The sequence below is a fragment of the Cnephaeus nilssonii genome, assembly GCF_951640355.1.
Source record: "Cnephaeus nilssonii genome assembly, chromosome: 10".
Classification (NCBI taxonomy): domain Eukaryota; kingdom Metazoa; phylum Chordata; class Mammalia; order Chiroptera; family Vespertilionidae; genus Cnephaeus; species Cnephaeus nilssonii.
Window position 1 is genome coordinate 9,913,216 of NC_137081.1, and position 20,275 is coordinate 9,933,490.

At 43.5% G+C, this 20,275-nt stretch overlaps 1 protein-coding gene across 2 annotated transcripts in view; it reads left to right on the forward strand.

The window, feature by feature from the left end:
- Positions 1-20,275, forward strand: part of CDK15 (cyclin dependent kinase 15) — a 74,582-nt gene that overhangs the window by 15,622 nt on the left and 38,685 nt on the right. For both annotated transcript variants that reach the window (XM_079783169.1, XM_079783170.1), the window contains exons 5-9: positions 1,997-2,091; positions 3,260-3,322; positions 12,148-12,271; positions 14,445-14,565; positions 18,101-18,194. In XM_079783169.1, the coding sequence (XP_079639295.1) occupies positions 1,997-2,091; positions 3,260-3,322; positions 12,148-12,271; positions 14,445-14,565; positions 18,101-18,194 (497 nt within the window). The remainder of the gene's footprint in view (positions 1-1,996; positions 2,092-3,259; positions 3,323-12,147; positions 12,272-14,444; positions 14,566-18,100; positions 18,195-20,275) is intronic.

A 20,275-nucleotide genomic window follows, 5' to 3' on the forward strand; every position in this document is an offset into this window, starting at 1 on the left:
AAATATACTTGATAAATTAGGTGCTTAGGCTTGGCTGAGCGTTGTACCGGGCGGTGGGGCGGCATCTGAAAGAGAAAGTCGCTCCCGCTGTTCGCCAACGGCCTTCAGTCTGGGACTAGGGATATTAAGCAGATACCTGTAAAACGGTACATGCACAAAGCAATGTACGTGTAAGAGTGAAGTCATACCTTTAGCTCATACGGATTCAGGGGGGCAAACCGTAAAGTGATACTATTCGTCATTAGCGCGAAGCAGGGTTCATGGACAGAGTAGGGCTCCTTGGGTGGTAAGAGGTTGCCAGCTCCAACTAGGGTGAGTGAAGAAGGAAATTTGCTGGCTCGGAGATCTGGAAATGACACACTAGCAGGGAGCCAGTGATGTCACCAGGAATCCAGGCCTGTCCATCCCCAACCCTGCTTTCCTCGGTCTGAGTTTCATCCCCAGGTATGGGTGAGCTGGCCAGCGCAGCGCCTGGTTGAATCCTACAAGCTCAGCTCTCCCAGGGGAGAAGAGAGCACTTCCATCCTGAGGACACTGGCAAAGGAGGGCTCTCCCACCCCGGGCTTTGTGCCTGTCTCTGAACCAACCCCTGTGGCCACAGGGTGCTGTGCTCTGACGGGACGGGCCTGGGGCACAAGCCCAGGCGTGGGTAGGGGTGGGTCAGCCCCACCAGAATGGCAGGAGCTGAGCAGGGAAGGGGTTGCTTCCCCAGAGGAAAGTGGAGGGGCCCCCACTGGAAGGGAGAATGGCTGCCAGGAGGCCAAACGACAGAGTCTCATTACAAGGGGAGCAGATCACTGAAGGAAAGTAATGTGGTTCCAACATGTGAAGGGAGCATTTGAGCTTGTTTTCAACCTTACCGAGTTCGGGAAGAAAGCTGGTGCCCGGGATTCATGATATACAGGCATCCCCTGCCGAACATGGCTTTGAGTTTTTATTGGCGTTTTGCTTTTTCCTTCCCTTTAAGGCTGAAGGACACAGTTTCTTCCTATGGGGACGCTCAGTTGAGGCTCATCCCCTTTTTGTGCATTTTCTGCTCTCTTCCCTTCTGTTTCATCTCTGAAACCCCCCAAAGACACAGCTTTCTAACCCCCCTGCCAGGGGAAGGGGGATGGGAGCGGGCTGGGAGAGGTTAATAGGGGGGAAAGGAGGACCTATGGAATACTTTCAACAATAAATATTTACATAAATAAATAAATAACGCCCCAGCCAGGCACTCGCTGGCCTTTTGTGGTGACTTCTCCACTAAGGCTGCCCTTACTGACCAAATAACAACCTGTTGTTGAAGCTGCAAGAGACAGACCTTCTCCCGCACCCGACCCGCGTGCACCCCCTATTCCCCCCCCACCCCACCCCCGCCACTCACTCCTCTGGGCTCCCAAGTTTACCTCTGTCCCCTTTTCAAGTTTGCATTTTCTCCTTCCACAGAGTTTGCACTTCTCCTCTTAAGAAGTCCCCTCCAGTGTTTATTCTGGTTTAACCATTTTTCATCCCAGGCTCTTATTCCAGCCTTCTCCCAGTCCCACCCACCAGCCCTGCTGAGCCCCGGTGGGACTTTGAATTTTAGAAAACGGTCACGTGTTGCCAAGTCCTGCTCTAGAAGGCAGGCCACTCCATTTCCTGCTCCCCGATGGCCTTATCGCTCAGGCCTCCTCCCCTGTGACTCCGAAGCAGAGATGATAAGATCCCCAGAGGAAAGCATTTGCAAAGTGCTCTGAGTGCTTTGATGAAATTGATTGGGTAAATGGAAACATATTTCTTTTCAAACTGCTCTGGCCTATTAAAAAAGTAAGGTATGCAAGTGCAATGACTCACCATTTAACAAATAATGAAGGTACTTTGTCATTTTAAATATTATTTCACAAGAGATATTTCCAGCAATAAAAAACCAGAACTGCTTGCTTTGAAATGTTTAAAAAATAAATGCTGCTTGATATCTTTAAAGCAGTGCTTTCGAGATTGTTCATTGAATTAACATTTCGTTGAATTTTTCTAGCTTCTCTTTTGAAGGGTCTGAAACATGCCAATATTGTGCTCCTGCATGACATAATCCACACCAAAGAGACACTGACATTCGTTTTCGAATACATGGTGAGTTGCCCCAGCATTTTACAAAGCATGAGGGAAAAGCCTGGTGCTTGTGTAATGAATCTGTTAATATTTTATGGCGTGATAAAATTTTCATTACAATGTGGAAAGTGCCATGGAAATTTTTCATTATGATGATTAACAGAGCCTATTGTTCTTATGCTCATTCTTGAATCTTGCTTCTTTGCCCATTATATTTGCTGTCTCTTTTCCCTCACCAGCAGTAATTAATAAGAATTTTGAGTTTGCCTCCTAAATAAAACGTTTACACTTTCAAAAATCTATTTTTAACCACCATCTGAGCAGAGCCCAACATTTTTCATTGATAATGAAGATATAAACCACAAGGTTTTAAAACATTGTATACTAGAGGCCTAGTGCATGAATTTGTGCACCAGTGGGGTTCCTCAGCCAGCCTGCAGGATCGGGCAGAAACCGTCTCTCTGACATCCCCTAAGGGGTCCCAGATTATGAGAGGGCTCAGGCCAGGCTGAGGGACCCCACTGGTGCACCCTCAGGGCTGGGGAGAGACACAGGAGGTTGGCCAGCCGGCGAGGGACTGTGGGAGTGCACCAGGGCGTGTCTGGCCCCTCTCACTCAGTCTCGATTGGCCGGACCCCAGCAGCAAGCTAACCTACAGGTCAGAGCATCTGCCCCCTGGTGGTCAGTGCATGTCATAGTGAGTGGTTGAGAGGCCTTAGCATATCATTAGCATATTACACTTTGATTGGTTGAACGGACAACCAGACGTCTGACACTTAGAATATTAGGCTTTTATTATATAGAATAAGTTTACTAAAGAATAACTCACTGTAGTATTTCTGAGAGGGAAAACTATTCAAATATTAGCAGAAAGAAATCATAAGGTATGTGTACTTGACTTGCCTCCGAGAAGAGTGGAAACTCCCTGTGTCATTGTGTTCAGTGACAGTCATTTAAATAGAGCATCTTGTTGTGCCGGGGAAACAAGCTTCCTTCTAAGAGCAGCCAGTTAGAAAGACACACTGGGTTTGACCTTAGCAGTGGGGCCTCAGAAAACCTGGCTGTGTACCTTCTGCACCTTATTCTCAAAAATCTGAACTTTGTACGACCTCTGACAGTCAAATGTATGGTCTGCTGTAGGGCACTGTGTAAGCACCACTAACAACAGTCTCTCCACTGTTCCCTGTAGCACACGGACCTGGCCCAGTACATGTCTCAGCACCCGGGAGGGCTGCACCCTCACAACGTCAGGGTGAGTGCTTTGGGGGGCAGGCCTCTCTGGCTCGCCCACCCCAGGAGAATTTTGAAACAGGCTGACTGTGCAAAGCAAAGTCCCAGGACATGAAATAAGAAGATGGCCATCATTGATATTCTAGAGAAAAGTTTTAAAAAAAGAAAGTTGTCTTTCAAGATATGGAGCAATGTTTAGTGGTTTTCTGTGCAGCCTAACCTTGTCAGTCATTGCTATCATGCAAATGTGTGCCTAGAAGCATAAGCCAATTAAAAGAATTGCACTGAAAAAAACAAGTGAAGGTAGGCCATCTTTTATAAAATAAATACCCTTTTCATGGCAGGCTACTGTGCTCTGTGATAAAGTTTGTGTTGTATTTATAGTTCCCCACTAGAATTAGCAAACAAGCCACCTTTGCTGGATCCCAATCAGTTACCCTTTTGCCTGTTCTATCAGGTCCTGTTATCTATGGAGCTAGCTTCCATTTTTTTTCCCAGTCATTAGAATAGAAATAATAATGACCTCTTAACAGGTATAATTCTACATGTGTTATAAATCATTTGTATGTTATACTTTTCATTCTCTAAAGTTTTATTGGCATTAATTAGTTAATTAATTAACTTAGACACATGAGATTTGCATATGTACTCATTCATTTAGCTAATAATTTATGTATTAATTTATTCATTCAAGAAATACGTATTGAGGTCTTAGTACTATATTAAGTTCTGAGGTTTTACTAATGAATAAGTTGTATTTCTTACTTTCAGCGTGCTTAAAGCCCAGTAAGATAATGTGGACTTAAATGGGCAGTGAGAAGCAAAGTGATAAGGCTATGGCTATGTTAAAAGGAATATTATAAGACTCTTAATAAGGTGCTTAATCTCTTAGAGGCAAGGGAGGAAAGGTTGAGGAGAGAGGGGTTGAGGGGAATGAAGAAATCTTAATAGCTATCGGAGAATGGGGTAGAGAACTAACTAGGGAAACCAAGAAAGTCTAGTAGTGTATTAAATAGTCTAATGAGAATGAAAATCATTAAATTATCTGCATGCTCATGGGATTTTTTTTTTAAATGGCAGTACTTCCATAGCCAGTATTGCTCAGTGGATAGAGCGTTGGCCCTGAGAACTGAAGGGTCCCAGATTCGATGCCGGTCAAGGGCATATATGTCGGTTGCAGGTTGGATCCCTGGCCCTGGTCAGAGGCACATGTGGGAGGCAACCAACCGATGTGTCTCTCTCACATCAATGTTTCTCTCTCTCTCTCTCTCCCCCTTCCTTCCACTTTAAAAGTCAATGAAAAAATATCCTCGGGTGAGGATAAATAAATAAATAAATAAATGGCAGTGCTTAGCCATTTGAATAGAGGAACAGAGAAAGTAGACAGTTTATTGATTCAGAGTTGGGGTTTTGCCAGATAAGTGAGAGGAAAAGACAGTTTGGCAAGAGAATGTCGAAGGGTTAAGCTGGTGGTCAGTGGCTTCTAAACTGAGGGAAGATAGGCAGGGTGCTGAAAGCTAGGTAGAAAGCAGAAGAGTCAAGAAACTAGACTAGAGGTGTTGATTAAATAGAAAAACGGTTGCAGGAAAAATAACTGTGAGAAAGATTTTCAGGCTTATGTGACTCACATATAAGACACTGTGCTAAATGCTTAGAAGGAAAAAAGACATAGAAGACAGATTCCTGCCCTCAAGACACTTAATCCAAAAACAAGATAAAAGCTATATACACCAATACCATTACATGGCATTTGTGAATAATGCCAAGTAAGAAATAAGACCTAGTATTGTAGATGTGTTAAGAAGTAAAATACCTGTCCTGGTGTCTGAGTGATTCCCAGGGCCCAGCAAAGGGACCAAGTTTCCAGAGCCCTGAAGACAAGGGGTAACACCCCAAAATATGGACTCATTTTCCACTCCACCTTCATTGGCCGAGCAGCTGCCAAGAACAAAGGCCGCATCTCCCGATACCTGGCAAACAAATGCAGTATTGCCTCGCGAATTGATTGCTTCTCTGAGGTACCTACAAGTGTATTTGGGGAGAAGCTTCGAGAACAAGTGGAAGAGCGGCTATCGTTCTATGAGACTGGAGTGATTCCACGAAAGAATCTGGAGGTCATGAAGGAGGCGATGGTACAGGCAGAGGAAGCGGCTGCTGAGATTACTAGAAAGCTGGAGAAACAGGAGAAGAAACGCTTGAAGAAGGAAAAGAAACGGCTGGCTGCGATTGCCCTTGCATCTCCAGAAAACAGCAGCAGTACACCAGAGGAGTGTGAGGAAACAAATGAAAAACCTAAAAAGAAGAAAAAGCAAAAGCTCCAGGAGATTCCTCAGGAGAATGGAACAGAAGTCCCACCTGTTTCTTTACCCAAACCCAAGAAAAGGAAATCTTTTTCCACGGAGGAGTTCGTTAATAATGATCTTGAGACAGCTAACAATGGAAATCTTCCCAAGAGGAAGAAATCTTTAACCAAACCAGAACCCGTTAGTGAACCCGAAGAGGCAGCAAACAGGAGTGTTCTCAAGAAAAAGAGGAAACTCTCTTTGAAGGAGGAACCTCTCAGCAGTGGACCTGAAGAGGCTGCTAGCAACAAGAGCTCCAAGAAAAAGAAAAAGCTCCTAAAGCTAGCCCAGGAGGATTAGAATGGACAGTACCCTGGTGGGGTATAACCACCAAGTTACCCACCCCCTATGTCCCAATAAAAGAAAATTCACAAAGAAAAAAAAAAAAAAAAAAGAAGTAAAATACATTTTCTCATTTTAAGAGGTTTCATTTAAGGCAGAACTCAAAACATACATTCATTTTAAGAGGCTGAAATAGGGGCAGGTGTTACAGAAAGGAGAAATGTTGTTCGCCAAAGGTACAGAGCAGGGAAAGAGAAGATGTATTCAAGGAAGAGGATCCTAGAATCATGGACTGTTAGGGCGAGGGGGCTGACAGTGGTTTTCAGTTTTTGGGTTCTGACCCATTAGTGGGTTATGAAATCAATGTGGTGATTAGCAACCAACATTTTAAAAAATGAAATGAAATGGGTAAGAAGACAATAGAAAATGTCTTGTGCAACTTTTGTTCCAGTTGAAACTGTACTTATATCTGGATATGGATGTAAATACTGGGTACATATACATTTCTTACTGTGGTTGCAGTACAAAGAATGCTTTAAAAACACTGGGCTGATCTAACGTCCTCGTTTTGCAGAATTGGAATCTAAGATTTGAGAGGACAAACATTTGGCCTGAGGTTAAAGAACCAGCCCCAGCCATAGCTAACTATGATTCTTGGTTAGGATGCTTTTCCACTACTGCCATATTGCACCTCTGGTCCTGTTGGCCTGACAGATAGACTGTATTCATGAAGCGGGGCACATAAGTCCAGGGAAATTGATTGGGTAGGTGGCCGAGAGCCTCACTTCCTAAGATGTGGACTCTATTCCTTAGACATCAGAGTCATTAAAGGGGGTTGAGTTGAGAGAGCATGACAGGATCAGAAGGAAATTTATGTAACTGTGGTCTGTGGGATGGATTAAAGAGAGGAGACTGGAGTCAGAAATTCCAGTGAGGAGTTTATTGATGTGGTCTAGCCCAGTGCTTCTCGAACTTCAGTGAACCGATGAATGACTTGGGGCTCTGATCCAGGCGGCCTACGGTGAGCCTGAGCTTCTGTTTCTAACATGACCCCCTGGGGATGTGGATGCTGCTGGTCAAGGAACAAACTTTGAATATCAAGGATCTAGGTAAGAAGTAGTAAAGGCCTAAATTATGGTAGTGACGGTGAGAATGGAGAGGAATGTGACAAATGGAAACAATGAAGAGTTCATCCAGGACACGAAGAGGGAGAGGGTGGGGCCAGACATGACTGATTTTGAGTTTGATTGACCAGGAGAATTATAGCTCTATTAATAGAAAAAGGAGAAATTGGTTTGGAGAAGAGGAGGAGTCCTGACTTAGACAGAATGAGCTCCTAGTTGAGGTGGGGTCTCCGAAGGGAAATGAGAGCAGGCAGCTGAAGAGGACATTGGTGCCCAGGAGGGACATGTGAGCTGGAGATCTGGAGATGTAGACTTGAGGGTAATCTGCACAGGAGTTTGTAGGTATAGACAAGAGAGTGGATAAGCAAAAGAGCAAAGCCACAAAGGGAAAAGGACCGGTGATAGAACTTTCACCTTTAGGGGATAAGAAGAGGAACCGGACAGCAAGGGACAAAGGGAAGCGGCTTTTAGGAACACAGAGGATCCAGAAAAATACGTTTCTGTGGAAGCCCAGGGAAGAGACAATTCCAAGGAGGGTCTGGTTGAGATTGTCACAAATACCAAGAATACAGATGAAAATTATACTGGATTGTAAGGACTTTGTAACTTTGTGAGGGATATATTATGGGCATAGGGAGGCAGAAAGGAAGAAGTTAGTCCAAGCAAAGCAGGTGGGAGTAGGAGTGAGTTCCCCATAGAAGAGTCAGCAGTGAAAAAACTGGGATGCCAGAGAAGGCATGGTATATTCCAAGAACTGATGATAATTCTTAAGGCTGGAAGTTTGGAATTAACAGGGCTGGGATGTTTAGCGATGAGACGTGAGAGGTAAATGGGAGCCAGAGCACAAAGGGCTCAGCTATGTCATGTTATTCCATATGAGGAGCCATTAAATGATTTTAAACAAGGAAGTGATAAATTCAGATTTTTTATTTTTATTTATTTATTTATTTTTTGTAAAGCTTACTCTGATGACACTATGGTGAACAGCTTGGGAAAAGGAAATACATTTTTGGGAAATGTTATAGTCCCCTGACCTCATTCCTTCCTTGGTTTTTTCTACTTCCATCCCATCCTCCCATTTCCTCTAATTATTCCCTAAATGCTTGTGTCTGTTGGGGTCCCAGCCTTGACAGTGAGGTTAATCAAGACAACAGTGGTGCAGGTGCAGATGATGGTGGAGGAAAGTGGACATATATGTGATCAACTACTTAGCCAGAATTCACAACAGACAGAAGAGTCAGCAATAATTTTTCTAGCTTTATATATTTAGATGATAATGATGCTCTTCACTGAGAGAGGAAGAGGGAGAGAGAGGGAGAAAGAGAGAGAGGGAGAGAGAGAGGGAGAGAGAGGGGGGGGGGAGAGAAGAAGAACGTAAATTTTAGAGGGAAATAGTGAGTTAAGTTTTGGATATTCTGAGTTTGATGTGATTATAGGATGCCCAAGTGAACTTCAGACTATACGGGTCTAAAGTTCAAGAGAGAGTCTGAGTTGGAGATAAAGATTTTGAAATCTTCAGAAAACAGTTGTTAATTGAGGCAGTTAGTAGGTAAGATGGCTAAGGGAAAGTATGTGGAGAGATAAGAGAAGGTCCAAGATGGAGCCCTAAGGAATTTGAATATATCAGAGATCAGTAGAGGAAGTGGATAGAACCTGTAAAAAGAGCAGTCAGAGAAGGAGGAGAAAAATTATAAGATTGTGTTACCAAGGAAGAGCTTCAGGAAGGTCAACAATTCCAAGTGCAAAGAGAAGGAATGAGAGGTTTCCATTGGATTTCCATAACAAAAGGCATTGGTGACCATGGTAAAACAACAACACATCATGAATGACATGATCAAAACAGTTGCATATGATGGCAAGACCTATGGCAAGTGCTATCATGGAGTGAGGGGCTGAAGCTGACTGGAGAAGCAGACCGCTGATGTTGAGGAGGTCAGCTTGCCATGCTCACATGGGCACTGATGTTAACAGCTGTGATCCCGGGGCCCAAGTCTTGAGAGAATGATGGAGGGTGGTGGGTGTGTGGATGACAGTGACAAGAGAAGTAGAGGAAAATGTAGCTGGATGGCAAGAAAGTCTAAACAACGGGGGATTTTACTTAAGGGTAGAGAAGTAATGGTTTTGAAGTGGGATTGAGGAGTCAGGAGGCAGCTGACCCCACCTCACTGTGATCAAATGTATGAGTGAGCTGTAGAAACGCTAGCATCCACTTAAGAATGCTATAAAGGAGCAGTGAGCTCAAGGTCCCATTGCAGGAAAGGAGCCGGAAGAAAATCCATCAGAGGTTGAGTTGTAGAGAGTTTTTAACCCAGGATTGAGGAGTGAAGAGTGAGCCGTGAAAAGGTTTGGGAGAGGAAGGGACCATGGATTAAATGAAAGGAAGCTCAGAGCAATCTAGAGATGAGCTTATGGGAGGAAAAAAGAATAGTCAGAGAGCTTATATTTTGAGTAGTGACCACTGAAGACATGATGGGAATCGCCTGGGATTTAACAAACCCCAGGGATCCCTGGTGAGTGGAGCACTCGGGCGTCCCTGCAGGACTTGGCTGACTGATCTGATTGTGTTTTGAGGGATTCCAGCCCAGACGGCAGTAGCCCAAAGGAATTACATTTTGTTCCCAAGAGCCTCATGGTGCTGGAAACAGAACTAACCCCTGGGGTACGGGAAGCCTCTCTAGAAAGAGTCACCCACGATCTGGCTTGATGTTGACTGAAAAAAGCACCATCCGATGGGGTCATATTATCGGTGAAACTTCGGCAGGGTTGAGGGAAGAATCCAGGCTGTAAAGGGTTGAGGAGCGAGTGGGTGGTGAGCTTCGCCAGCACACACTGCAGTTTCGAGAAGTGTGGCTGTGGGACACCATACCTTACCACACCGGAGCTTTACTGTTGACACATGCTTGCAGACAGATACTTGGAGCCAAGGAGGAAAGAGACTGAGAGCAAGAAGGTGGGAGGCGGGTGTGACTCATTAGTGAGAACAGTCTCTCCTGGGGACATGAAAGGCATTTCAGCCGAGAAGCTCTGCGGCTGACTCAGCCAGCCCACTCCCTTTCCCTGTCAGGTTTTGACTTTCTGTCTTTTCTCCGGCTTCTCAGGATGGTGGCCTGGAGTCAGGCACGTCTGAATTTGAGCTGTGGCCCTGACTCTTTCTAGACATGTTTTCCAAGTTTCCTATTTTTCTTATCTGTGAAGTGAGGACAATATATCAATCCTCACCAGGGTGTTTTGGGGATTGATTACAAAAGGTGACAGGCATTCAATAAACGGTATTTTCCCTTTCTTCCTTCTTCTGTCTCTCCCTCACCGATCTCCATCTTTCTGTCTCCTGTCCCTCACCTGGCTCCATCTCCCCCTTTCCTATACTGTCCCACTGAAAAACATATACTGTGGCGACATATCTTTCAGCTGGGATTTCAGTTGGATTTTTTTATATTGCATTCTCCATAAACATTATAACCAATTGGAAGGTTTAAATGATGGTATAAGAATTTTGTGTTTTGGTAGCTTAGTGATTTGATGAGTGGAAAAACAAATAGTGTCTGTATTTGAAGCACTAAGAAGATAAAGCTTTGGGAAGATTCATAGGACTAGTGAACATTTGAAGTAGGAATTTCAAGAAGTTTTTTTTTTAATATATATATATATATTTATTGATTTCAGAGAGGAAAAGAGAGGGGGAGAGAGAGATAGAAACATCAATGATGAGAGGGAATCATTGATCGGCTGCCTCCTGCACACCCCACACTGGGGACCAAGTCCGCAACCTGGACACGTGCCCTCGAACGGAATCAAGCCTGGGACCCTTCAGTCTACAGGCCAACTCTATCCACTGAGCCAAACTGGCTAGGGCTCAAGATATTTTAACATTCCTAAATGGTTTATGAAACCGATGTGGGATCTGCATGGAACCTACACGGCCACAGAGTGCTGTGGTAGGTACCCCCCGCGCCCCCCCCCCCCCCCCCCAGGCTCCTGCTTCCGTCAGACCAGGCTGCTCATGAACTTGGCTCCAGTGTCTCCAAGTCATTGTTAGATCGGTACAGGTCCTAGCATCTCTGCAGTTCCTAGCTTCCAAGGTGTGATGGGAAAAGTGGGTTTATCCACACAGCTCTGTAGCTGCTATTCTGCCTGCGTCCACAGGAAACCCGGGGCTGGTCCTTTCTTCTCTGAGCTGTCAGAACACGCTTGCAGTTGGCATTGGTCTTTGTAAACACTAACGTTGGTATTTGAATCCCCAATTGCCAGTGGCGCTGGAAAATAGCAAAAGACGATTGGAAAACGAAGCATTCTTTTTCCCCTTAAACTTCTATAATGGTGGGGATCTAAAAATGTCTGGTTACTGTGCCTTATAACCATGTGCAACATTTAAAACTTGGGGCCCTGAATGTATTTTTTCTGTTGTTTCCCTTTCTCTCTTCTTTCTTCTCTCTGCTATTTATTTCTCAGTCTCTTCTGATTTTTTTTTTTTTGGGGGGGGTCTAATTTCTTTTGGTCTCTCTTCCCTCTTAATCTCTACTGTATATTTCCCTTATTTTCAATTTTCCACCTAAGACTTTAAAAATAGGTTTAGAAAGATAATGGTCCCTTTCTTCCCTTTTACTATCTAAGGGTACGTTTCCCAGTCTGGTCTCCGTGTGCTGTGTTTTTAAAAAGGCTTTCATATCAGAGAGCTTGGGAAATGTACGCGGTTGTAAACCTTAGAATATCAGTTCCAGGTCAACTTTGATCTTACATGCCAAGTTCATCGGTGGGGGGAAAATTAAATCTCTCAAATCTAAATCAATAACTAGTGTTCCAAGAGAAACTTCAAAGTTTCACCCTAGATTTTTAAGGAAGGGTCATTCCTTCAATACCACAGAAATGAGAAGTCAGGAAAAGCCAGAATCCCTTTGTTTAGGACATGGTCTACTTACTCGGTTTTCCTGGTCCTTTTTCCCCTCCTCTGAATATAAAGTCTTCTCTTTTTTTTTTTTTTTTTTTATTTATCTCTCAAGAGACACTTTTACTATATTCTACGGATGACTGTTTTTGATTTAGAGGAGAAATCCACACGTAGTGGCTCAAGTCTGTTTAGATAAGGTGTTCATTCCTTCCAGCTTTTCATGTTTCAACTTCTGCGGGGCCTGGCGTACATCCACCACCAACACGTTCTTCACAGGGACCTGAAACCTCAGAACATTCTCATCAGTCACCTGGGAGAGCTCAAACTGGCTGACTTTGGTAAGCTGCCCCTCTAGTCTCTTTCTGGGCTGTGAACAATGATGCTTTTGTGTACACATATGTTTAAAGCATTGACGAGTCCTGGCCTTTGAAAAGTTGAGGCCCAGGGAGAGCGATGCTTTGTGAGGGTATCACACTACCATATAGGAAGTGTGAGGCAAGACACGGAGAGATTGGCAGCTCTCTAGGATCATATCAAGCTCCAGTCTGGTCAGATCCTAAAACCTGGGCACGCCTACTGCCTTTTTTGATACAGAGACATTTGTAGAGTGAACTGTACTTGGTAGGTTTCCGTAAATCTAGGTGGAGACACAAATTCTATCAGAGTAGATTGAGGATATCCCAGGACCGTGGTCGGCAAACTGCGGCTCGGGAGCCACATGCGGCTCTTGGGCTCCTTGAGTGTGGCTCTTCCACAAAATACCACGGCCTGGGCGAGTCTATTTTGAAGGAGTGGCATTAGAAGAAGTTTAAGTTTAAAAAATTTGGCTCTCAAGAGAAATTTCAATCGTTGTACTGTTGATACTTGGCTCTGCTGACTAATGAGTTTGCCGACCACTGGCCCAGGATGACAGGATCAAGCCCCAGATTGTCGGATAGACTCTTCCTGCAATGAAGGCTCTTTGTATCTGTATAGGTGAGGCTTTTATTTCCTCCAAAGTGATGCCGATTTCTCCTGAGTATTACTGTATCTTTCCATTTTAGCACGTAGCACAGTTTATAATCACACACACACACACACACACACACACACACACACACACACTCATTAGTGTGACAATTTTGACTCCTCCACTAGACTATGGGCATTATGATGGCAGCCTGGGTCCATTTCTGCTTAATGTTGTATCCCTAGTGCCTGGCACCATAGTAAGTGCTCAACAAACACTAGTTGGAGAGCCGGTTCCGTGTGAGCTGAGGAGCCACTCTGCCCTGTTCGGCAGATGTCAGATAGTTGTACTGTCGCTGTGGCACTTTATTCTGAGATGATAGCTTTCACCCGGGTAATGTAAACATTTAAGAGGCGTTCATTTATCCATGCCCCACAACAGTGACTCATCTATTGAATATTCTTCCGGCTGTAGATCATGCGGTTCTGTGAGATCAGTGGCTGGCTGACAAAGTGCTCTCATTGTGCAGAGGAGCACTTGGAAATGACTCATCTAAGGTCCTACCAAGCTAACCAGTTTGGATTAGCAACCTGCTCCCCCCCCTCACCCCCCGCACTTTATCTAAATGGGGATTCCTGGACTGCAGAAATGGAGGGCGGCCGTGTTGGTTATGAATTGAGTTCTGTCGCTGTTTCAGAGACCCAGAATTACAGAGGCAGAAACATGCTAGAAGCTTACTTACTCTCACATAACCGTCTGAGCTGAGCAGTCAGAACGTGTAAGGTGGCACCCCGGTGCATGGTGCACCCTCCTTCTGTCTGTGGCCCCAACGTCCCCAGGGTGTTGCCCCCTCCCCTCCCCCCGCCCAGGTGCATATTTCAAGACGCTGCCGCCTCCTTCTTCTTTTTTTTTATTAATTTCTTTATTGATTAAGGTGTTACATATGTGTCCTTATTCCCCCATTACCCCCCCATCCCTCCCACTCATGCCCTCACCCCCCTCGTGTCTGTGTCCATTGGTTAGGCTTATATGCGTGCACACAAGTCCTTTGGTTGATCTCTCCCCCTTACTCCCACCCTCCCCTACCTTCCCTCGGAGGTTTGATGGTCTGATCGATGTTTCTCTGTCTCTGGATCTGTTTTTGTTCATCAGTTTATGTTGTTCATTATGTTCCACAAATGAGTAATATCATGTGATATTTATCTTTCTCTGACTGGCTTATTTCACTTAGCCTCCTTATTACAGCCGGGAGGAGGGAGATCTGGAAGTTCACACATCACTTCTGTTCATATTGTGCAGGCAAGATTGAGTCACTCATTACACTTAGCTGCCAGGAAGGCCACATCTAGCCGCAAAGTTGGCCAAACTTTGAGAAATGGACTTGGTGAAGAAGTGCACAGGATTAAGATAGTTGGGTAGTTTTACTAAAGCACCCAGCCTGTGTGTATTACTTTTTAAATATTGTTTACTCAGCCAGCTGTGCCCTCCTTAGTAGAATGTGTCACTGTGGCTCTCCGGGGGACCCCAGGACAATGAGTGCTGTGCTTCTCCTCTTTGGCCAGGTCTTGCCCGGGCCAAGTCCATTCCCAGCCAGACATACTCTTCAGAAGTTGTGACCCTCTGGTACCGCCCTCCTGACGCCTTGCTGGGAGCCACTGAATATTCCTCTGAACTGGACATATGGTAAGAGCTAGTGCCCCCGAAATAGGAGCCACCCTACCCTTGAGGGTTACTTTATCATCTGTGGTACATTTTTAATAATAATTCTAATGACAATCACATTTGTCTACAGAAACGTAAAGTGCTTTCAAATACCTATCCCATTTGATTTTTCCAATCATTCTACAAGTTTTTACAGTTAAGGAAACTGAGGCTCAGATCGGTCTTGCCCAAGGCGTCTGAATCCTCTGTTCTTTCTACCATGCCTTACCTCCTAGCTCTTCTCTTCAATCCTTTGTCTTTGTCTTTTCTCCTTGTCCTCAGAGAAACACACATGCACTCCCAACACACACACACACACACACTCGTCTGTACATGCATGCTCACACATGTCCAAACATAGTTCAGAACCTGGTGGCAAAAGCATAATGACCAAGAATGAGAAGACCTGGTTTCTATGCCAATTCTACTTCTAATCAGTTTCTCTGGATTATGTTATCTTGAAAAAGCCATGTATCCTCTTTATGTCTGTGTTTCTCTATTTTTAAAATGAGGGTAACAAACTCTCCCCTTGAGGGGTTAAATGGGATTGTGGTTCAAGTGTAAGAACAAGATAGATGGTGTCAAGTAGAACCACATTGTTGGGGAGGCTCTTGGATTAAAGGGACGCGGTGATGAGTGTGGGCTCTCAGGCACTCCTCATTCCTAGGGCAGTGGTGTTATGTTATCTAGGCCTTATTCCTGAAATATCTCAGGCATTTGGGGGCCACGGTTAGATGTGTGGTGACGGCAGTCATAGCCACCTCCTCAAAGGTAAAAAAAATACATGGACTTCTTTCAAGACCTTAGAAGGTCATATATAAACAGCAGGCCCTGTTTTTAAAAAAATCAATAATGGATTAAAAGCATTAAACAGTATCCTAAAAGACTAAACTAAGCTTTAGATTTCCCAAAGAATTGAGAAAGGTTGCAGAAATTCTCCCCCCCCCCCCCCCCCCCCCAGTGTATCTGGAGCGTTGACTTCCTAATCCCCGGTGCCAGCGCACACAGCGGAGGGTTAGCCCAGGGGGCGGAGACCATTGGATGGTATTCAGCTCAGTTTCTGAGTTGGCTTACCTTATAGTTGACCATTGCTAGCAACCAGGATGATTTTAAACCATTTGACAGTTTTCCGTTACTTCGATTCTTCTCCACTTACTGTTTAAATTATACCTTATATATCTTCTGCTTTAAAGACAAGAAGCAAAAAAGAATGCGAATATTTAAGACCAAGTTAATGAGAAGCTTTAAAATGACAATAGTTCTAATAATTTGCCTCAAGATACTACTGATGAGATTCTTTGTTAATCCTCACCTGACGATACTTTTTCCATTGATTTTTTTTAGAGAGAGTGGAAGGAGGGGAAGAGACAGAGAGAGTACATGCCCTTGACCAGAATCCTTCAATCCACAGGCCAACGCTCTATCCACTGAGCCAAACCGGCTAGAGCTAACCAGATTCTTAAGTTACATTTGTCTGGTCAAAGATGTTTGAACACATATCAAGATGTCTCCTATACGTGAAAAATCATTAAAAAGTAAAAATGTGGCCATTATATCCAAATTGACTTTTTAAAAATTGGGGATAAAAACAACCTGTTGTTTAAGGGGGAAGAAATCAGCTTGCAAACCTCAGTCTGATAGCTTTTATTTATATACGTACAAAAGTCTAAGAATAAGGTAGTTGATTATTTAAAATGCAAACCAAATATTAGCTCATGAAGACAGTTTATATTTCTTTAGAAATAATAAAATACAGTTAAATTTAAATTTTAAAAATATATATGTATATTCTGTCTCTGAACCAGACACAGGATAAAAGTTATTTTTAAACTTGTTTATCAAGAAATCGTCTGCCTTGGCTGGCGTGGCTCAGTTGGGTAGAGCGTGATTCTGCACACCCCAGGGTTCAATTCCCCGACAAGTTTGACCCTAGACAGGATGTGCTCATGAGGCAACTGATTGCTGTTTTTCTCTCACACTGATGTTTCTCTGTTTCTCTCTCAAATCAATAAAAACATATCCTTGGGTGAGGATTAAAAAAAAAAGAAATCTGCTTTCTCATACCCAAGTTAAAGTAAATTAAATAGCACGTGTCTACAGTCAGATGGAAAAAGTAAAAATTTATCATATGGGATAAATACACATGAATAATATTAAAGACCATATTTAATATGGATCTTTAATAATATGATGATTTGTAATAAAATGTTTTACTTACATATCCTTTTATCATGCCAGACCAAAAAATGTCAAGCTGGTTCAAGGAGTTTGCCAAAGTATGTGTCATGGTGAAAAGGATTTGGAGTCAAAGTATTGGACCTTGGTGATAATCTCTGTAATCTGTCAACTGAACCATTTTTATCACCCAGAAGACTATAGGAATAAAAGTGTGCATTATTAGCAAAATAAATCATACTTCTTACTCTCTCTCAACCACGACCCTCTCGTTTGACGACATGGGGAAGGAAACAGGAGAGCTTCCTTTCGCCCCATTTAATCTGTTTTCAGATGCACACTCTTGCTGCCTCTTAAATCAGCATGCAGCTTACAACCGGCAGCATCTCAGCACAGCCATCGGCCGGCTGCACTGTCGTCGCCATTGCACATGTGTGAACGTCAAACGTGCCAGCGTCAGGACTTGCAGCGTTGGGTGTCAGTGACTTGGAAGAGTCTTGCAGACAGAAGAGCTCCCCGTACCCCCTTCCTCTCCCTCCCCCAGGAACCAAGCGGTTGTGGAAAGAGAGTGGATCGGGCACGTTTAGCGACATTCTTTAAGCAGGAGTCAGAAGCAGGCTATGTAACTGCAAGGTCAGCTTGGGAGCCCAGCACGAGTGACGCTCAGTTCTTTAACGGGTTATTTTAAGACGTGCTGTGTCATCAAACTCCTGATGTAGAGGACGATACCGTGGATAAACATAGACATCAAAGAGTCCGAGTCAAGTGCTGAATGTGGAAAAAAAGTTTCAGGAACACCTAAACCAATGTCTTTCACTCGATGCTCCAGTTTTTGCATGTACGAGTAGGACATATGATAAAATAATCTGTCTAATTAAGTGTATAACAGCCCTTTCAATAAATATAAAGGCAACCTTCTCAGCACGGCATAGTCTTAACTCGCAGGTGTTTTGTTTCTTAATAGCACTTACAATAGTGGTGCCTCTTACAATGATAGCATCTTAGGTTCAGTGGAAGAGAGTGTTCAGTTGGGAGGTTTAGAACTTTCCCCTCCTCTCATAAAATGGACAGTTAATGAGCTCGAATGAGCCAGAATGTTTGCTCTCTATACTGTGTTCCTAAATGCTGGTTGCATTCCATTTTAACAAAAAGCTGTAGGCTGTTCTTATTTTTAGTTGACAAAGGGACTTTTTCTTTTTTTTCTTGCTCAAGATTTTATAATAGCATGTGGCCTCTATCGAACTGTCCCCAAAATATTTCCTGGGAGGAGAAATGCTAGCAGTTCAGTTTTGCAGGTCTGGTTTCCTTGAAACTGTCCGTTGACTCTTATTTCTTTTGCTAGGGGTGCCGGCTGCATCTTTATTGAAATGTTCCAGGGTCAGCCTTTGTTTCCTGGGGTCACCAGCATCTTTGAACAGCTGGAGAAGATCTGGGAGGTAAGAGAAGAATTCCTCTTAGGAAGAAGAAATATCTGCGTTTCAAACTTTAAGTCAAATTTGCCTTTGAGACGAATGACGCAGTCCATCTGCTTGGAGATAGGAAGCTCCGTGTTAAGCTCCATGTTGAGGTCCTTTGTGTTTCTCGGACTGACTTACGGCGTTTGCAACAGTACAAGCACCTTGGGAATGAGTGACCAGGGAGCCCCTGTTGTCCTGTAACATCCCATGAATCCACCTGCGCCCTATATTATAGTCTTGGTCTCTCGGGGTGATTTCTGCCGTTCCTACTTAAGCACATTTCTGCCTGGCCACCCCCAGCTCGAATTCTACTATATGTTTGGCCCTGGATCCTTCTAAGACACTAAATTGTCATAGAACTCCAATGGAAACAAAGGCTTAGCATGTTCCTGTGAGAGAAATACAGTATTTATCATGCTCCTCCAAAACCAAATTCCTAAGATGTTAAGGTGCTTTTGCGTGCGTGGTTTCATTTATTTTATTCTTAAGTTTATTTTAAATTATGATTTACATTCCATATTATTTTGTATTAGTTTCGGGTGTACAGCATAGTGGTTAGACAATCATATAAAGTGATCCCCCTGGTATTTCCAGTACCCACCCAGCACCATACATAGTTATTGCAATATTATTGACTACATTTCCTGTGCTGTACTTTACATCTCCATAATTAAATTGGTAAGAAGTACCAATTTGTACTTCTTACTCCCTCACCTTTGTCACCCAGTTCCCCCAAACCCCTCCTCTCTGGCAACTATCAGTCTGTTCGCTGTGTCTCTGAGTCTGTTTCAATTTTATTTGCTCATTTAGTTTGGTCTTTAGACTCCACATTCAAGTGAAATCATATGGTATTTGTGTTTCTCTGACTGCCTTATGTCTCTTAGCATAATACTCTCTGGGTTCATCCATGCTGTAGTAAATAGTAAGATGTTATTCTTTTTTATAGCCAAGTACTATTTCATTGCATATCCACTCTCTATTGATAGGCACTTGGGCTGCTTCCATATATTTTTTAAAAATTTATCTTTATTGTTGAAAGTATTACAGATGTCCTTTTTCCCCCCCCATTGACCCCTCCACCCCACCCTCCCAGGCCTTCATCACACTATTGTCTGTATGGATTATGCATATATACATATAATCTCTCCCCACCCACCACCCACCCCTGCCTTCCCTCTGAGATTCTGTTCCATTCTTCTATGTCTCTGCATCTATTTTGCTTCCATATATTGGCTATTGTAAATAACACTGCAGTGAACATAGGGGTACATGTATTCTTTCAAATTAGTGTTTTGAGTTTCTTTGGATATGTACCCAGAAGTGGAATCACTGAGTCATAAGGCAGTTCCATTTTTAATTTTTTGAAGAACCTTCATGCTGTTTGTCATAGTGGCTGCACCAATCTGCAATCCCACCAGTAGTGCATGAGGGTTCCTTTTTCTCCACATCCTTGCCAATAGTTGTTTGTTGATTTATTGATGAAACCCATTCTGACAGGTGTGAGGTGATATCTCATTGTGCGTTTTTAAATATATTTTTATTGATTTCTGAGAGGAAGGGAGAGGGAGAGAGAGAGAGAAACATCAATGATTAGAGAGAATCATTGATTGGCTGCCTCCTGCACGCCCCCTACTGGGGGCCACAACCTTGGCATTTGCTCTGACCAGAAATCAAACCGAAACCGCCTGGTTCATAGGTCAATGCTCAACCACTGAGCCACACCGGCCGTACTAGAATTTATCTTTAATACACACATAAAGGTGAAAAAACTTTAGGGAACATTGGGGAAAGGAGGAAAAAAATAGTTGCCAGTGTCTGGAAAGTTATTGGCTCACCTCTATGAAGAAATGCTATGCAAATCAGTCTAGTGCTAGAAATTCATGACCCGGAAGACATTGTCTTCTAGCTAAAATAAAATGTGCTTTGAGAGATTAAGACATTTTATAGAGATTAATTACTGCCATTAAAATTTTCTTTTGGATACATGGGGGCTATTATGGAGCAACATAGGAAATATTGATTTTTTTCCCTCCAAACTCCCCTGCAAGACAGATAAATGC